The sequence below is a fragment of the Schistocerca piceifrons genome, chromosome 2 (genome assembly GCF_021461385.2).
Source record: "Schistocerca piceifrons isolate TAMUIC-IGC-003096 chromosome 2, iqSchPice1.1, whole genome shotgun sequence".
In the NCBI taxonomy this organism is placed as follows: Eukaryota; Metazoa; Arthropoda; class Insecta; order Orthoptera; family Acrididae; genus Schistocerca; species Schistocerca piceifrons.
In genome coordinates, this window is record NC_060139.1 from 306422995 (window position 1) to 306442731 (window position 19737).

The 19737-nt window shown below is 38.4% G+C and overlaps 1 protein-coding gene across 1 annotated transcript in view; it reads right to left on the reverse strand.

The window, feature by feature from the left end:
- Positions 1–19737, reverse strand: part of LOC124774985 (torsin-1A-like) — an 89277-nt gene that overhangs the window by 15268 nt on the left and 54272 nt on the right. Inside the window, exon 5 of the mRNA XM_047249729.1 lies at positions 2876–3023. Within this exon, the coding sequence (XP_047105685.1) occupies positions 2876–3023 (148 nt within the window). The remainder of the gene's footprint in view (positions 1–2875; positions 3024–19737) is intronic.

The following is a 19737-nucleotide window of genomic DNA, read 5'->3' on the forward strand; positions in this document are numbered from 1 at the left end:
GTTCTTTTCGAGAAACACTATTGACAAAATTTAGAAAACTGCCATTTTAAGCTGACTGCTGAATAATTCCACTGCTGTCATTATACATCGCACATAAAAACACGAAGATAAAATTCAAGAAATTTGGGCTCATACGGAAGCATACAGTCATTTTTCCCTCACTCTATCTGCGAGTGGAATAGGAAAGGAAATGACTAAGAGTGGTGGTACAGGGTACTCTCCGCCACGCACTGTTCGGTGGCTTGTGGATATCTACATAGATGTAGATGTCATTGATCCAGCGCAGCTCAGGCTGTGACCAACATCTATCTGCCTACACCCAAACAAGAGCTGGTCACCGGCTGGATAACCATGTAAGACAGCCACAGGACACTGACAAGACACCAACCTAGGACACTCCTTTGGACTATAGTGAGAACTGTCAAGACATGCCCTTGGCACTTCTTTAAGAGCAGGCCAAGACATGAAACATGCACAAACTCTCTCCCATCCTCCAATCCACATGACAGTGCTCAGATCCTTTCCTTAAGTAATTACACATATTCTGTTCCTTTTTTGCGTCCTTACAAGCATGTGTGTTGCTATGTCACACAAGTTATGGTACATTTTCACAATCTACCATTGCATTGTCACTTTTCTACCTGCAACGGCTCTTACCTTCTTCAACACAGAGATAATTTGTTGGTCTATTGCTTATTTTCCTCACTTCTCTCTTTAGTTTCAACTTCTGTTTCCTTGATATTGTACTCTGTCTGAATTACTAAGCCCTCTGAACTTGTAATCTCACTGTCACATTCATCTTCATACCTGCACATAGACCTGGCTGCATTTTAATGTTTTGGATCCTGAATTAAGAACGTTTTCTCCTTTCTACCATACAAAAGCAAAAATACTGTACTCTTGACGTAACAGAGCAATAAGGATCACTCTACTTGTTCTTATTCACTTACAATTTTTATGGCTTCTCTTCATTACAAACAGATATATTATATGTCTACTAAGTTACCAAATTCATATTCATGCAGTATTTCACTAAATTTTATTATTCACAGTCTGCTGATGAAATAGCACATTTTGTAATGACCGAATCATAAAGGATTGTCCAAAAAAAGAAAAATCATATAAGTATGAATATTAGCAGTAAGCCTTATAACTTCGATGGAGACATACAATGCAAGCCGTTTTCATCACTTCAGTGCGAGGTCATATGCGTTGAGAAAACACTGATTTTACATGCACTGAATGTGAACTGGAGGTAAAAGGTAACACAGTCATGTACCATCTAAAAATAAACGTGCTCAAATGCCGTATATAGAGCCCTCAAGTGTCGAGCACTACAGTCACTTCCATGTTTATGTGTAAATGAACCTAAGTGTTCAACTAGAGAAACAGAATCTGACACTGTGTACACCCAAATCCTAATAAAGTTACAGGCTGGTGTAGCCATTCATTTAGGTAACTGAGCAGAGAACCTCTTAAGCTTCATCTATGTTTTACACTTACTGAAGTTATAAACACAAGTGTCTGTTCTCTTCTGCTTGTTCATTGCAACACTTGACGAAGCATTAAAAAGCAGGCCAGTAAGCCAACATAAAGTTTCATTTCCTTATCGCTACCATATCTACACCCTTAGCCTGGCATTCGAGTCATTCTGCACTGTATCCAACCACAAAGGCCTGAAAAATCTCAGCTTCATCCATTGCCATCTCACTCATAAACATAGCCACTTGCATGCCAACAGATGGGTGACCTCATATCCCCCACCACTACTGATTTGAGTGTGAGTTTCTTAATAAGTGTATTGTGACTTACGTTGAGTGACGACATTTTTTTCTCCTTTTTTCAAAAAGTTCATGAATTACCATATCCATGAACTCCACAAAATTCCACCTCTTTTTGTTTATTTCTAGACTGGCGTAGTTTATATGAAACCTCTTGTTCTCCTCTTCCAAGCAAATGTTTTACTTTTTCTCAAAAACTAATACTTCAAAAATTATTCTTATTCAAAATGTTCATTTTACAGAATGATCCAATCTTATAATTTTGTAGTCCTAACTTTTATGTTTCCAAAGTGTACACCTTAAACTGAAATAATCTGTCAGTTTATCAATTATTTCGATTGGAAAATATCATTATCTATGAAATTCTTGGTTAACTTTGGGAATGCTTGTGCATATTAAAGCTTTTCTCCCACAAGATAGTACTGATTATGTTGCTATTTTCTAATTATACTGCTTTTAGTTTTAAAAAAATTACATCACTGTCCATTGTATCTTCCATTTTTCCTATCTTTTATGCTAATACCCAAAACATAATAGTCATGCATTTTACTGTTTTGTAATTTCTGTAATATGCATACTTTAAATAGACATTCCACACAAAGCCTCATGGGATCAATGACCAGTAGTTAAAAAGTGAAACTATTACGTCATTTTTGTGTGAAAAATTCTGTCAAACCACTCGTTGTATGTGTAACGTATGGATTCGTGTACTGAAAACTGGATCCTAAAAAGAACAAGCTGATCATCTGAATTGCTTATTAACAATAAACATGAGTGAAAAAAGGAAAAGAAAAGGAATTGTAGTATGTCACAGTTAACAGTTTGGATAACCTAGCAATTATTGTAAGAAGATTCGACTCATGGGTTTTAATGAGACTAAAGAGGCACCAGACAAGTTATTAAGGGTACATTTTAAGTTCAAAATACAGTATCTACCTGTAAAAGTTTTGATGTCAAGGCCAAGGTTTTGGTCTAGTTAGGCAACTACAATCATTTAACATTAACATTAACATTTAGCGAATATAATATATTATATACACTACAATCACATCCCTAATGAAGGTAAGCACTATACATTTTTAAAGAAGACTTACTTTAAATCACTGTTCGAAGGTTGTTGAGAGGTCTTGCTTTCAAATGCATCACGGATACATTTCTTTACATGTTCCTCTTCTAATGGGAGGAATGGTACATAATGATCAATCACATTGCCAGCAATAGTATCACTTCCACGAAGGCCACCTATGTACAAGATAAATCAAACACAAGTGAATTAATAGTAGTCACAACAAAGACGTCATCAAAAAAGCCTTCACTCTGACACTGATGGTCTTCTTGGTTATTGTAAGTTTTTTATGACTGTGTGTGTGTGTGTGTGTGTGTGTGTGTGTGTGTAGGGGGAGGAAGGTTAGGGTGGTAACCATGTGGCGTGGGAATCTGCCAAAATTGCACTACGCACGAACAAAAGTAAAAGTATTTCGCTGTTGTGCCCAACTTGTTGCACAAAATCACCCACTTGAAACTGCATGTTAACGAATAACACAGGTACCTCCAGAATTGACAACCATTCATGTAAGATCCTGAGCACGTATGTTCCTTACTGGCTTCCCTCAACTCTGCCATATAACGGCCAATTTAACAAAAATGTTCCCCCATTTAAAATCAAATAACCAAGTTACAAATTGTGAAAGTAGTGCCTCTCTTTGCTGGCCCTTCTGAGACCTTGTAATACAATGTGATAATCTAGATTAAAATACAAAACACATGGACATGCACTAATAAATATACAAAAATATATTGGAACACATAGGTGAGGTGTCAGAACCATTTCTGATCAAAACCGGTGTTCAGCAGGGTAACTGTCTGCCTCCTATCTTTTTTAATCTTGTTTTGGACACAGTCATCTGAGAGTGGGGAAATAAGACTATTGGAGTGTCAAACAGAGGTAAGTCCATGATAGAGCAACAACAATATTCAATATTATGAAAGAGATAGATTGTTTCTCATCATATAGAGATGTTTCCAGCCACTGTGATTTAGAAACCCATACAACTTGGAAGACCTAAAAATGACGTCCAAATTCCATGCCTAACTCTGGCAGGTGATCTGGCAATACTAACAGACGACAAGGAACAATTAAACAGAAAAAAATCTATTAAGAAATGTGCCGCACGAGTTGGCCTCCAAATACCTTTCCAAAACATCAAGCACATCTATTCAAAACACTCTACACAAAAACTGATCACAAAATGTGGATAAATCAGGAGAGTTCCATACTTGAAGTAGTTAGGTGAAATAGTTAAACCTACACGGGGAGAGAAAAAAGACACAGAAAACTTGGATGCAAAAACATAGGAAAATTTACAGTAAAATCTACATTTACAATAAAAATGTATGTCCACATGCACCAAAATCAGCCGCTATAACGCAGTAATCAAGGCTGAAGTCTTTAACACTAGCAAAATGCTCTCCACAGAAAAGGCGATATGGAAGATATCCTATGAGAAGAAAGCAAAATTCTAAGAAAGGTACTTGACCCCATATGTACAGAAGACTGATAGACTAAAACCCCGAAAAACTATCAAATCTCACAGTAGACATAAGAAAATGAAGACAGAAATTTTATGAGCATATCAACATGCTCCTAACAACAAGACTCACTCATGAAATTACGATGTATTTAGAGCAACTCAAAACCGTACCCTGGATCCAGCACGTCAAAAAGGATTTAGGACAGACTCATATCAATAGTAGGTAATGCAAAACTTTTAACTTCATTTTGTTAAATTTTTGCAAGTGAAGCAAAAACTGTTTTTTAAAAAAATAATATAAAGTGATATAGAAAATTGCTACATTGTAATAGTAAAGTAGAAGCCTAATTACTGACAGATTTGAGAAATCCATGCACCTTCAAATCTATTTTTGATTATGGCATTATTAGTTACTGGAATTACGAGTTTTCACAGACAGATGAAGTTACAACGTTTTCACAGCCTGCCATAAATATAACTCCATCAGATATTTTTTAACAGAAACTTATAAACATAAAAAAACAACAAATGGGAAGTACTGTCAGAGAATGAAGTCTCCACCAGATCAGGAATAAAGTGGAGAAGGAAGAAAAAGAATCTACAGAGAAAAACTGAGAGCCGTTTGAAATCTCTGAAGATTGAAACATAATAGCTCTGCATGATCTGACATGGTCCAATGTACCTAATAATAATAACAATAATAATTTTCTTCACTGATTGTCAGAAACAAGTGGCTTTGGTCACAGCCTTAGCACTGTGATCGCCACACCTAGAGATGAAATATTTTGGAATTTTCACGAGGACATCCAACATCTTGCCCGAGAACCATATTTACAACTACTCCATCTGGTAAACCTCAAGCAACACATAATAATACTTCACTGAAAGGTTTAGTGGCAATTAATTTCTCTCATTGTTATGAACATTTTAGTATATCTGATTGCATACGGTACTGTATATATTAAACCATAGTTCTGATTTTATGAATATAACATTTTACCATATTTTGTTGCCTTGACACAGTCCACCATTAAATACTACATGAAAAGTGGAAGCACCATTGAAGAGATTTTCTCCCTGTTTACACCAGGTAGAAACCCGGAGTACTGATTGCTTTCTACCAGCAGCATGTGCCTGCTTGCCCAGCACACCCACATCCTCTGCGTTTGATTGTTCCACATTTATGTTTCAGCTACACTGGCCTGCCCTGTTCATTTGAGACTGCCCTGTTCATTTGAGATCTCTGATACCTATTCTTATGGCTGCCAATCAGACAGCAGTGGGCATAATCTTAAAGGTTTGCAGATACCTAAAATCTGCTTTATTGGCACATGTTGACTGTGTTGTCAAGACTGTGCAACCTGTGAAGCAAGTTCCTAGAAAAATTTGAGGCCCACTAACTATTAAATATAAGTCATTAACATTAGGTAAGCCTCCTTTAACACTATAGGGTTAAAAAAAAAAAAAAAAACAGCTAAGGCAAGCATCAGCGTTGACATTACAGCAAACAGGTTATGGTACTACAAAAAAGTTTATTATCACAATATGTGATGTGGAGCACAGTCTGAAAAGATCTCAGCCTGGCAGTGAAAATGACAATTTACGCTTTCAAAGAACTTTCATTTTTCAACATAATCTCCTCTAATATCAATACATTTCACCCAGCGGTGTTACAATGCCATTATCCCCTTCCCACTGGCTTCTTGATTGGACAAAAAGTGCTGACTAGTGAGGAATTTCTTCAGTTTTGAGAATAGATGGAAGTCTAAGGGAGCCAAATCTGGGGAATAGGGTGGATGTTCCAGCACTTCATAGTGCAGATCCCTCAGTTTCCCCATTTGTGGGCAGGTGCATGGTTCTGCTGAAGATGATTTTTTCCCTTCATAAGCCAGGTCTGTTTCCATGACTGTTTGAGTCCATTTTACTTAAAAGATAAGAGTAGTAACCTCTAGTTATGGTTTTATCTTTTTCACAACAATCAGACAAAAAATTCCTTTTGCATCCCCAAACACCAATGCCATGATCTTCCCTGCCAATGGTACCACCCTTGCCTTCTTTGGAGCTGAAGAACCAGCTTCTATCCACTGCACAGAGAGCTGTTTGGATTCAGATGAGTTATTGCGAATCCATGTTTCATCCACTGTCACGTATTGATGCAACAAGTCACTTCTGTTTTTCTTGAAACACACCTTTCGAAAGTGTTGTACAAATGTGTTTGTGATCTGTAGTGAGCACATGTGGCACCCACATTCCACAAAGCTTTCTCATGTTCAGTTCCTGGTGCAAGATGACCAACATGTTCCTTTTCCTAGAACATTACAAATTTTACACACGTTTATATGCCAATCTTCCAAAATCATATCATGCACTCAGTCAATGATTTCTGGTGTGCTTGCACTTTTTGCACATCCTTGGTGTGGACCATCTGAGACATTTCCATGGCATGTTTAAAATTGGCCACCCACTTCTTCATATTGGAAATTGAAGGTGTAGAGCTGCCATAAAGATTTACAAGCCTTAAACTAATTCTGGGTAGCATTAAACCTTCTTTTATGAAGAATTTAATCACTGCACAGTACTCAATTTTTTTTCCATTTTTCAACTCCATTCGCACCACAACTGCTTCCTACAGCCCACTGCTGACTGGAATGTTTTTGTAATTTTATGTGGCATCTACTAACATGTGTATCAATGTACAGGAAAAAAAATCACGTGAATAATGCTGCTAACTCTGGGCGAGGCTGAGAACTTTTCAGACAGCTCCCGTAACAACTTACTGCTGATGGGTTGCAGATGTGCTGCCAATTTGGACAGTATTTTTGCTTACCCACACAGAAATCAAAAGGGATGCACAGGGAGTTGGTGAGGGAGGATTAAAATACCAAAAGAGAAAAAGAGAAAGATGTTGTATTAACTAACAACAACATGCCAAAAGTCATGCAATCTCAACTGACCACTGAGCCATACATATCCATTTGCTATGGTAACAAAAGACAGATGGACACAAGGCACGTATTTCATCATTCGAATATCAATAGATGTTTAAAATCTCAACCAGGCTACTGGTTTTTCAAAATAAAAAGTAAAGAGGTCATGAAGATCTGCTTCAACTTTAGCCAATGATTTTCCTTCACTCCACATCTATTCCTGTGTACAAGCACGCTTGCTGTCAAAAATACTTAATGGATTTATACTGTGTTGACAAGGAGTAAATTCAACAAAAACAAAGCAATAACACACAATTTGAATGACTGCTGGGCAGACCTCCAACACATTTTGCACAAATGAAGAGAGACTACAACATATTTTTCACAAAAGCTCACAATGGGATTTGTTAAAGGCTCCACTGCCACTAATACTACCATGATGCACCGCAAATCTCATTATACTTTTGCATACTCCTTGTGTCTATAATAAGGCAAGGATGAAACAATAGGCTAGAAAATTTCAAGCAACATGCTCTGAATATTTTAATAATAATCAGATCCTTGAGAGTTCTAGTAAAAATACCAGATGTAATGCTATCACACCAGTTAAGAGGCACAGTAACTTAGCAATTCAATTAATGCTAGTGTCACTCATTTTTTATAAAAAGAATTCAAAACTAACACAGACTATCCTTTTCCCAAACATTTCAACTGTCAGGTGTGACAGATGGTCACTATGACAGGCCTGGGAAAAAAGGGGGATTGAGAGAGAGAGAGAGATGTGTTTACATTAGACTGTCAGGAAAAAGCTATTAACCTTCAAGCAGATGCATCAGTTTGCATAACATGGGTGGGCATGTAGTGTACTTTGTACACATATAAGAATAGCTGTGTTTATGTTACCACGGGAAACATGTATAACCAAAATCACAGTTTAACCTCAGATTAAATAAGCAACGATAAAATAAACTTATGTTATATGAGCTAAATCACTGTTTAATTGTACAATAATCAATTAAACTTCCATTATATCACTCTGTTGCCATTTACAAGTGTTATCCCAAATTAATGATCCACTCGAAGCATTATGAGCGCAGTTGCATCAAATCCCTGCCAATTATCTTGTAGATAACTGCCTCATTTTGGGACTGTACTGCTAGCTCGGAATCTGGTCATATTCTTGTGCAGATCATATGTTTTTTTCATCACCTAGCTCACTATTTATTTCGTAGTACTGCTGCTCACTTGGGCATGTGACACCACCACTTATCACCTTGTTAGCTGAAGCAATATGAAGGAATAGGTACATGATCACAATTGTAAAACAACAATGAAATGGTAAAAGAATGTTATTTGTGACTGGTGCACTTTATACATAGGTGCACACTCCCAAAGGTTAACTCAAATCCAATCCCATGCAGTAGCTAGGATTCCTGTTAAATTTACAACTGGATCACTTGACTTAAGGCTGTAATGAAAACTTGTAAACATGCTTGGACTCTACTACTTAGCCATGTGGGCAAGTGTATGGGTGTACTGTGCTCAACTGTTTTAAGATTTTCTGACATTTATCCAAGAGTTACTTTTGCACCATACAACAGGTGTTCATAACTTATTCAGCTGATGTCAACAAACTGAGCTAGAGAGTAAAACCACGATGCTTGATATAGTGGATTCCTGCATTCTGCATGACTTTTAATGTCAACAGGCCATCCTTCCTTGTCATAACGAATATTTGTTCACCTGTTGATAGTTTTAGATTGAAACTAGTTGACAATAAAAAAAATATACTATAACAGCTTTTCATAGTTCTAAGATTTCTCTTCGGATAAGGTACCTGCAGAAGTAATTTTGGAAACTGAAAGTAAATAAGTAGTTATACAAGTAAGTATCTAAGTAAGTACAATGCCAATAGTGAATTGTTTAACAGTACATGTCATGAAGGAATCACACTACAGAAAAATGTTCAGAAACAATGGGCACTACAAACAGATGTACAGAAATTTATTTGGTGGAGAATAAAAAATGAGGTGATATAATGATGAAATGGCTTTTTGGACTATACATTTTATTTATTGCATGTACTTGTGCTCCCACAATCTTTCTCTAAACTGACAAGAGTGTTAATGGAGCACTGCTTTGTCAATATCTCTAGTGTATGGATGTTACAAAGTGATTTTTTGGAATGATCTGAAGTGACAGCAGAACTTTGCGATTATATTACAGACAGTGATTGGATCTTGCTTGTGCAGCTTTCAGGAAACGAATTAAAATAATCGTTGGGGAGACACATTCTTCCCTTAGTTTCCAAATGCACTAGGACCATCTTCAGAAGTAAGGTAAAGTACTGTTTTTAGAAACCAATAATATCAAAAACTGAACACAAGTTTGTTTTGTTCAGTTACTGGCCAATTCTCTGCCACAAACAATGTTGTTGTTGTGGTCTTCAGTCCTGAGACTGGTTTGATGCAGCTCTCCATGCTACTCTATCCTGTGCAAGCTTCTTCATCTCCCAGTACTTACTGCAACCTACATCCTTCTGAATCTGCTTAGTGTATTCATCTCTTCGATTTTTACCCTCCACGCTGCCCTTCAATGCTAAATTTGTGATCCCTTGATGCCTCAGAACATGTCCTACCAACCGGTCCCTTCTTCTTGTCAAGTTGTGCCACAAACTCCTCTTCTCCCCAGTTCTATTCAATACCTCCTCATTAGTTATGTGATCTACCCATCTAATCTTCAGCATTCTTCTGTAGCACCAAATTTCGAAAGCTTCTATTCTCTTCTGCATAAGAGCAGGAATGTTAGCCTATGACTATGGCCCACCAATGGTAGCCATACGAATTTTACCAATACTATCACTCCAGCACGAACGCGTGCAAACTCCCCCTTTGTAAGAGGATGCGACACTCGTCACTGACAGTGTTCTAGCAGTAGTGGACACCAGAAGATCCTGAGGAACATCCCAGCAGTGGGGTCTAAACGTCGATCATTTTAGAAGAAACATGACGCGGCCTAATAACCCAGAAGATTTTAACTTCAAAATCACTTTTTATTCGCTCTAGGGATAGCACTTTTATTTCCATGTCCGTTTACCTTTCATAATCCGGCTCCTTATAAATTGTATTCTTTATTTTGTTACATACTTGAAACAGGTGGAGGAATGTGTTACGTGATTCCTTACACACTGTGTGATGTTTTTCCCCTTTCTTTCTCGTATATCAGTTGGATATATGAGGATAAAACAGGGAACTAGCGAAGAATTTGACTGAATATGCAATCAGGACAGTCGAATCTCTCGAGGCATCTTCTTCTCTCCGATTACTTACCGAGTTGATGACACGTCAGTCTGTTGCATTCTGCGAAACTGAGGCGGTATTGGTGTCGTTGATACAGTCTTCAGTCCTAAGACTGCTTTGATGCAGCTCTCCTTGCTACTATCCTGTGGAAGCCTCTTCATTTCCGAATAACTACTGCAACCTACATCCTGTTGAATCTGCTTACAATATTCATATCTTCTATAATTCTTACCCCACCCTCCCACATTTCCTTCCATATTTCTAAATTTACAGAAGGTTTTTGATACCATACCTCACAAGCGACTATTAATCAAATTGCGTGCATATGGAGTATCGTCTCAGTTGTGTGACTGGATTCGTGATTTCCTCTCAGAGAGGTCACAGCTCGTAGTGATAGACGCTAAATCATCGAGTAGAGCAGAAGTGATATCTGGCGTTCCGCAAGGTAGTGTCATAGGCCCTGTGCTGTTCCTGATTAACATAAATGATCTAGGTGATAATCTGAGCAGCCCCCTTAGATTGTTTGCAGATGACGCTGTAATTTTCCGTCTAGTAAAATCATCAGACTATCAATTCCAATTACAAAATGTTCTAGAGAGAATTTCTTTATGGTGCCAAAAGTGGCAATTGGCACTAAACAAAAGTGCGAGGTCATCCACATGGGTATTGAAAGAAATCCGATAAATTTTGGGTATACAGTAAATCGCACAAATCTATGGGCTGTCAATTCGACTAAATACCTAGGAATTACAATTATGAGCAACTTAAATTGGAAAGACCACATAGATAATATTGTGGGGAAGGCGAAGCAAAGACTGCGCTTTGTTGGCAGAACACTTAGAAGATGCGACAGACCCACTAAAGAGACAGCCTACATTACACTTGTCCGTCCTCTGCTGGAATATTGCTGCGCGGTGTGGTATCCTTACCAGGTAGGATTGACAGAGGACATTGAAAAAGTGCAAAGAAGGGCTGCTCGTTTTGTGTTATCGCGCAAAAGAGGTGAGAGTGTCATTGGTATGATACACGAGTTGGGGTGGCAGTCACTGAAACAAAGGCGGTTTTCTTTGCGGCGAGATATATTTACAAAATTTCAATCACCAACTTTCTCTTCCGAATGCGAAAATATTTTGTGGACACCCACCTACGTAGGGAGAAATGATCATCATAATAAAATAAGAGAAATCAGAGCTCGAACGGAAAGATTTAGGTGTTCCTTTTTCCCACGCGCCATTCGAGAGTGGAATGGAAGAGAAGTAGTATGATAATGGTTCGATGAACCCTCTGCAGGCACATAAGTGTGAACTGCAGAGTAACCACGTAGATGTAGATGTACTAAACAGCTGATCCCTTGATGTCTCAGAATCTGTCCTATCAAACAATACCTTCTTTGAGTCAAAATGTGCCATTAATTTCTTTTCTGCCTAATTTGGTTCAGATCTTCTTCACTAGTAATCCGAACTGCTCTTCTAATCTTTAGCATTCTTTTGTAGCATCACAGTTCAAAAGATTGTATTTTCTCGTTTTGCCTGAAACGTTTATCGTTCACGTTCCACGTCTGAACAAGGCTACATGCCAGACAAATATCTTCCGAAGAGACTTCCTAAGACTTAAAATTATCGCTGTCTTGTCGAGACTAGACATCATCAGACTGTGGCTGTAGTATAATAATAAGGTATATTATTAAAAAAAAAAAACAGCCACATTTAAGGTTTAAAAAAGGTTATTTAAATGAAACTATTACCAGTTTCGGATTTTTATTTCTCTTGGGCCTGAAGCGCTCAATTCCTTTGCAAGGCCATTAAATAATTTTAACCAGAAACGCTGAATAAAATAATATTATAGCAGCGTTCTTTGTTCAAATTATTTAATGTCTCTACAAAGAGGTTTCGGATTTCTTAAAATAAGTATTTGGATGGGTCTTATAGATTTCACTTCTGTCCAGCTGCGGTATTATTTTGTACTTGTTACTGTTTTCGTGCAGTTGTGTGCATTTCTGCGTGACACATTCGTCACGTATCACTATTGCGAATTTTGAGATCTCCACATTTTGGGACGTGCGCTGTGTGACTGCTGTAAAAATCTCGGAAAACTAGTCGAACACATACAATCCTCTGTTTCATGACAGCACCCACGCACATATTTACGAGTGGCTGAGTTGCACACAACTGACAAAAACGTTAATTTCAAATATGCTAAATTAGTAAACACGTTACGTTGCAGACGCTGTGTGAGCTACATAGCCACAGTAAAACATTTCTTTACTAAAAGGATGAAACTAATCTAAAGATCGAAAAGAAGAAATTCAGTTATACAGAAGAAACTGCAATATAACATTCTACTCCATGGGCAAGAATTATGATGTTACAATATATATCTACCGGGTGATTATAATTAAAGTTAAACTTTCAAACCGCTGTAGAAATAACACCACTGCTCAGAATGACGTCAAATTGCAACGGAATATTATCAGACAAGGGGGAAAACGTATGGCAGAAGAAAAATAAATAGTTACAAAATGTAGCAATAGATGGCTCTGTAACCATCATAATTTAATAGTGGTCGACTTCAAATGACAAATGAATTAAACAACAATGCCTTAGGTGTACGTTTGACGTTAAACAGACTACTACTCAGTGTGCATGAGTGTACAGGTGTGATACCGTTAGTTACATAAGCCCATCCACCACGGCAAAGACATATCACATCGGATGGGAAAAATCGGTTTTTAATTGTCCTGAGGCCAAAAACCGCATAAAAAGCATCAATCAGAATGAAACCGGATTATTAATTTCCGTGTGACTGGTGCAAAACATGTTCAGTATGCTGTCCACCGTTTTCTGCAAAGAGTTGAAATCGAGAAACAGCATCTTCCACAACTGATTGAAATGTTTCCGGGTTCACATACAGAATGTGTTGCGCAGTGCGTGCCTTCGATGCAGCTAAGTTGGCAATCAGAGCACTGAACACAACATCTTTCAGATAGCCCCACAGCCAGAAGTCACATGGATTAAGATCAAGTGTTCGGGAAGGCCAGGCTGTAGGGAAAGGGCGGCTAATAATTCTAGCATTTCCGAAATGGCGTTTCAGTAGCTGCATTTGCACTGGATTTCCAATGTGCAGAGGGGCGCCATTTTGCATAAAAATGATCCCATGCACACGTCCACGCTATTGGAGAGCTGGAATGACGTCGTTTCGCAAAAGACACTCATGGCGTTTGCCAGTGACGGTACAGGTAACAGGACCGGAAACACCCGTCTCTTCAAAAAAATATGGCCCTATGATAAATGATGCCGTAAACCCGCACCTCATAGTGACCTTTCCACGATGAAGTGGTATTGGCTGATTTGCGTGTGGCCGGAAGGTGTGGCCGAGCGGTTCTAGGCGCTTCAGTCTGGAACCGCGCGACCGCTACGGTCGCAGGTTCGAATCCTTATAATTAAAGTTAAACTTTCAGAACGCTGTAGTTATTTATTGTTGTCGTTTTCAGTCCTGAGACTGGTTTGATGCAGCTCTCCATGCTACTCTATCCTGTGCAAGCTTCTTCATCTCCCAGTACCTACTGCAGCCTACTTCCTTCTGAATCTGCTTAGTGTATTCATCTCTTGGTCTCCCTCTTCGATTTTTACCCTCCACGCTGCCCTCCAATACTAAATTAGTGATCCCTCGATGTCTCGGAACATGTCCTACCAACCGATCCATTCTTCTAGTCAAGTTGTGCCACAAATTTCTCTTCTCTGCAATTCTATTCAATACCTCCTCATCAGTAATATGATCTACCCATCTAATCTTCAGCATTCTTCTGTAGCACCAAATTTCGAAAGCTTCTATTCTCTTCTCGTCTAAACTATTTATCATCCATGTTTCACTTCCATACATGGCTACACTCCATACAAATACTTTCAGAAACGACCTCCTGACATTTAAATCTATACTCGATGTTAACAAATTTTTCTTCTTCAGAAACGCTTTCCTCACCATTGCCAGTCTACATCTTATACCCTCTCTACTTCGACCATCATCAGTTATTTTGCTCTCCAAATAGCAAAACTCCTTTACTACTTGAAGTGTCTCATTTCCTAATCTATTTCCTTCAGCATCGACTGATTTAATTTGACTATATTCCATTATCCTCATTTTGCTTTTGTTGAAGTTCATCTTATATCCTCCTTTCAAGACACTGTCCATTTCGTTCAACTGCTCTACCAAGTCCTTTGCTTTCTCTGACAGAATTACAATGTCATCAGTGAACCTCAAAGATTTATTTTTTCTATATGGATTTTAATACCTACTTTTTGTCAGGACTGGCTCTCCCAAGGCCGTCAGTAGTTCTAATGGAATGTTGTCTATTCCCGGGCCCTTGTTTCGACTCAGGTCTTTCAGTGCTTTGTCAAACTTTTCACGTAGTATCGTATCTCCCATTTCATCTTCATCTACACCCTCTTAAAATTCCCATAATATTGTCCTCAAGTACATCGCCCTTGTATAGACCCTCTATATACTCCTTCCACCTTTCTGCTTTCCCTTCTTTGCTTAGAACTGGGTTTCCATCTGAGCTCTTGATAGTCATACAAGTGGCTCTCTTTTCTCCAAAGGTCTCTTTAATTTTCCTGTAGACACTATCTATCTTACCCCCAGTGAGATAAGCCTCTACATCCTTACATTTGTCCTCTAGCCATCCCTTCTTAGCCATTTTGCACTTCCTGTCAATCACATTTTTGAGGCGTTTGTATTCCTTTTTGCCTGCTTCATTTACTGCATTTTTATATTTTCTCCTTTCATCAATTAAATTCAATATTTCTTCTGTTACCCAAGGATTTCTAATAGCCCTCGTCTTCTGCTGCCTTCACTACTTCATCCCTCAGAGCTACCCATTCTTTTTCTACTGTATTTCTTTCTCCCATTCGTGTCAATTGTTCCCTTATGCTCTCCCAGAAACTCTGTACTACCTCTGGTTCTTTCAGTTTATCCAGGTCCCATCTCCTTAAATTCCCACCTTTTTGCAGTTTCTTCAGTTTTAATCTACAGCTCATAACCAATAGATTGTAGTCAGAGTTCACATCTGCCCCTGGAAATGTTTTACAATTTAAAACCTGGTTCCTAAATCTCTGTCTTACCATTATATAATCTATCTGATACCTTCTAGTATCTCCAGAATTCTTCCATGTATACAACCTTCTTTTATGATTCTTGAACCAAGTGTTAGCTATGATGAAGTTATGCTCTGTGCAAAATTCTACCTGACGGCTTCCTCTTTCATTTCTTACCCCCAATCTATATTCACCTACTATGTTTCCTTCTCTCCCTTTTCCTACTCTCGAATTCCAGTCACACATGACTATTAAATTTTCGTCTCCCTTCACTACCTGAATAATTTCTTTTATCTCATCATACATTTGATCAATTTCTTCATCATCTGCAGATCTAGTTGTCATATAAACTTGTACTACTGTAGTAGGCATGGGCTTCGTGTCTATCTTGGCCACAATAATGCGTTCACTATGCTGTTTGTAGTAGCTTACCCGCACGCCTATTTTTTTATTCATTATTAAACCTACTCATTCATTACCCCTATTTGATTTTGTATTTATAACCCTGTATTCACCTGACCAAAAGTCTTGTTCCTCCTGCCACCGAACTTCACTAACTCCCACTATATCTAACTTTAACCTATCCATTTCCCTTTTTAATTTTTCAAACCTACCTGCCCGATTAAGGGATCTGACATTCCACGCTCCGATCCATAGAATGCCAGTTTTCTATCTCCTGATAACGACATCCTCTTGAGTAGTCCCTGCCTGGAGATCCGAATGGGGGACTATTTGACCTCCGGAATATTTTACCCAAGAGGACGCCATCATCATTTAACCATACAGTAAAGCTGCATGCCCTCGGGAAAAATTACGGCTGTAGTTTCCCCTTGCTTTCAGCCGTTCGCAGTACCAGCACAGCAAGGCCATTTTGGTTAGTGTTACACGGCCAGATGAATCAATCATCCAGACTGTTGCCCCTGCAACTACTGAAAAGGCTGCTGCCCCTCTTCAGGAACCACACGTTTGTCTGGCCTCTCAACAGATACCCCTCCATTGTGGTTGCACCTACGGTACGGCCATCTGTATCGCTGAGGCAAGCAAGCCTCCCCACCGACGACAAGGTCCATGGTTCATGGAGGGGGCACACAAACAGTGACTGTGGATAAATTCAGCTTACCAGAAATATTTAATACCTTGGAACCAGTGCAGGTAAAGGTGATATCATGCCATGTAACAACATACTGATAACACTGAGTGGACAACAGACTGATAATACTGAATGGAGAGAACTGAAGATTTTTCTGGTTCACCATTTAATTATTAATATCACTCAAGACAGTGAGTTTTTTTAAAGTTGGAGCTGTTACTTTCAAACTTGTCCAGCATGTAGGGACATCAACTGTCAATTTGGTCAAAGAATTGGCATCCAAACAGGCCATGTAATGTAAACTTCAGACAGCTGATCCACACCACTGGCCTGAGACCACAAAAACTGTTTGCTTCTTCTATTTACGTTGGCTACTAGCACCACTTCACTTACCATGAAAGGATACTGCAAAGTGCCATCCAAGGTAACAAAAGCACCAAGAACTGATCTCCAGACCTCTGTTGTATGCAATTGCTTCAAGATGTTACAAACGTCGCTTCATGAGCAGACACAACATGATAGTTACTACCATCTTATAACATGCCTGTCTCTCCATCACCTCGGATGCAGCGACATTGACGGAGCAGATAGCAATTGAGTAACACGATAGGCAGTCGAGAACTTGCAGCAACTATGGTAGACGCTACCATGCAGTCACACTGAATGCTTCGCTTGCATTCGGCACTGCGAGTCATCAGCAGTAATTCAGTAAGCTTCAACTTGTCGCCCTTGTTTCTGGTATCAAATGTTGATTTCCATCGTTTGCATTTCCGATTTTCACTATACAACTCTCACAGTTTGATTTCACGGTCTTTACTGAGCTTCTTAATGTGCTTGTCATGTATAATACCTGGCCTACAGCAGGAAGGCAGCAAATTGATTGTAATTGTGAGCAGAGAAATGTAACTGCATAACAGTGCTACCTTAATTTATGTTCCTTTAGATTTGTAACATACTTTCATGTTTAACTTCACTGAAGGCCATTCACTTGTTACAGATTTCCCCCATCCCTTCTTTATTAATTATATCACTGACTAAATGACAAACCCGTGCAAGGTAGTGAAGAAGACAGACGCCTTTGCAGTCCAGGGAAGGAAGATCGGCAGGTGAGTGACACTCTCACTATCTGATTGAGAAGAAATGTTAGGTTACCCTTCACTCTTTTTTAATCTCAGTCGTCACTAGCATGACAACAGCCCTGGTGACTGTAACAATCCATTGCGACAAAGTGATAAAAACTCCAGTCACTACAAACTGAAATAGAATATGAAATGCAGACAATAATTTTGAAAACATTGAATCAAATTTTTAAAACAATGGTGGGTGATACAGCTTTTTGTTATATAAAAGATTCAGCACAGTAAAAACCACCTTCATTAGAAGCGTTCCTTCATTGGTTGCTTGTGCTATTGAATGCAGTCAAATGCATCGCTTGAGCTTCCATGGGAAATATCTAGCCTTCTCATTTATTCTGTATTAAAGCATATCATTCCGAATAAGTGTAAAGACTCTCTTTTTAATTTTCACCTAAAAGTCGTCTTTGATAAGTGGGTAATTTGGCAAATGAAATACAAGTGCCTATGTGCTGCTTGTATTCTTTTGCCATTCCTTTCACTTAGGGTGCTTTGCCTGTAGGCCAACTGACAGAGTTGATAAAAATCCTTTAATACAATGTCAAGCTTCACTATATTATTTGGTTCCTCGAAGATCCTCTGACAATTCTGTTGTGTTACTGGCAGATACAAATTTCAGTTATCATTTCTAACATTTTCGAAGGTGCATTTTGCATCAGAAACAAAGCAGTTGAGAAACATTTATCCACATTTCTGTGCGAGCCATCGTAACATGCTGTTACCTGCATTGATTCACCAGCGTAGATTTCACTTATTGCTTCGCAAAACTCTTCTACACAGCATAACATCCAGCACAGGCAGAAAACGTCTCAACTTTGTATTTGCATAACTATCATGAGAATCACAACCCATTGTTTCTTCCACTCTACAGGGACTGGCTGCTAGCTCTCTTTCTCCCCTCTGCCTCATCATAGCACCCATCATTGCCATCACCATTGCCATATCATCATTACCACCACCACAACCACAACCATCACCACCACCACAGATGTCAATTATCATCAATGTTAAAATCATTATCATGATGCTTGCCAACATCAGTTATACTCATACATAAGGCTTTGTATTTCTTCCTAATCACTGGAGCTATTAAAAAAAGAAAAAGAAAAAAAAAACACTTAGTTGTCATGAGTTTTGTGTTTCTCTCTATTTTTAGACTATCATCAGAAATTATGGAAATCCATTAAAACAACCCCAACAACTCTTGTGACAATACTAAAATAAAAACAAAATTATATTCATAGTGGAAGTGATTTTTAACTGTACATTAGAGAACAGAGACTGAAGTCCTTGAAACAAAAGATTATTTATATCAATGTAATAAGTAAAGCTCTCGCCATGGTGGGGGATAAAATTTTGAAAACATAGTTAGCGATCTCCAATAAAGAAAAATATTTTTTGCGATCAAGACTTTTAAATTTTAATTTTAATGGTGGGGGATACTTAAACGGTGGACACACACATAAGAACGAACTGGAATATAGCATCTCTGGTTATAAGCTTTGTATTATTTCTCAAAAAACAGAGATAATGTAGATTAAAATTTATTCCAATCCATTGCGGAACAGTGATACAGCAACATTCTATTGCGATTAATATTAAAAGAATGTCCTAGATTGCAAAATGCTCTTTATTGGCTCAAAAATTATGTGTTTCACCCAGGTAGGGCATCATGAGGTTACCTCGTGATGCAGCCCAGACTCATAAACTGTAAACATGGCCCTGGAACAAAGTGCTAGTGGCCGATCCGCTCTTACACAAGGTGTACACAGCATGATCTTACTCTGCACTGCTGTGACTGGTGACCCACATTGCACAAGATAACCTGCCAAAAAATTTCATTCTGTAAACTAGAACTGTATTTTAATATTAATAATGTAGATTTT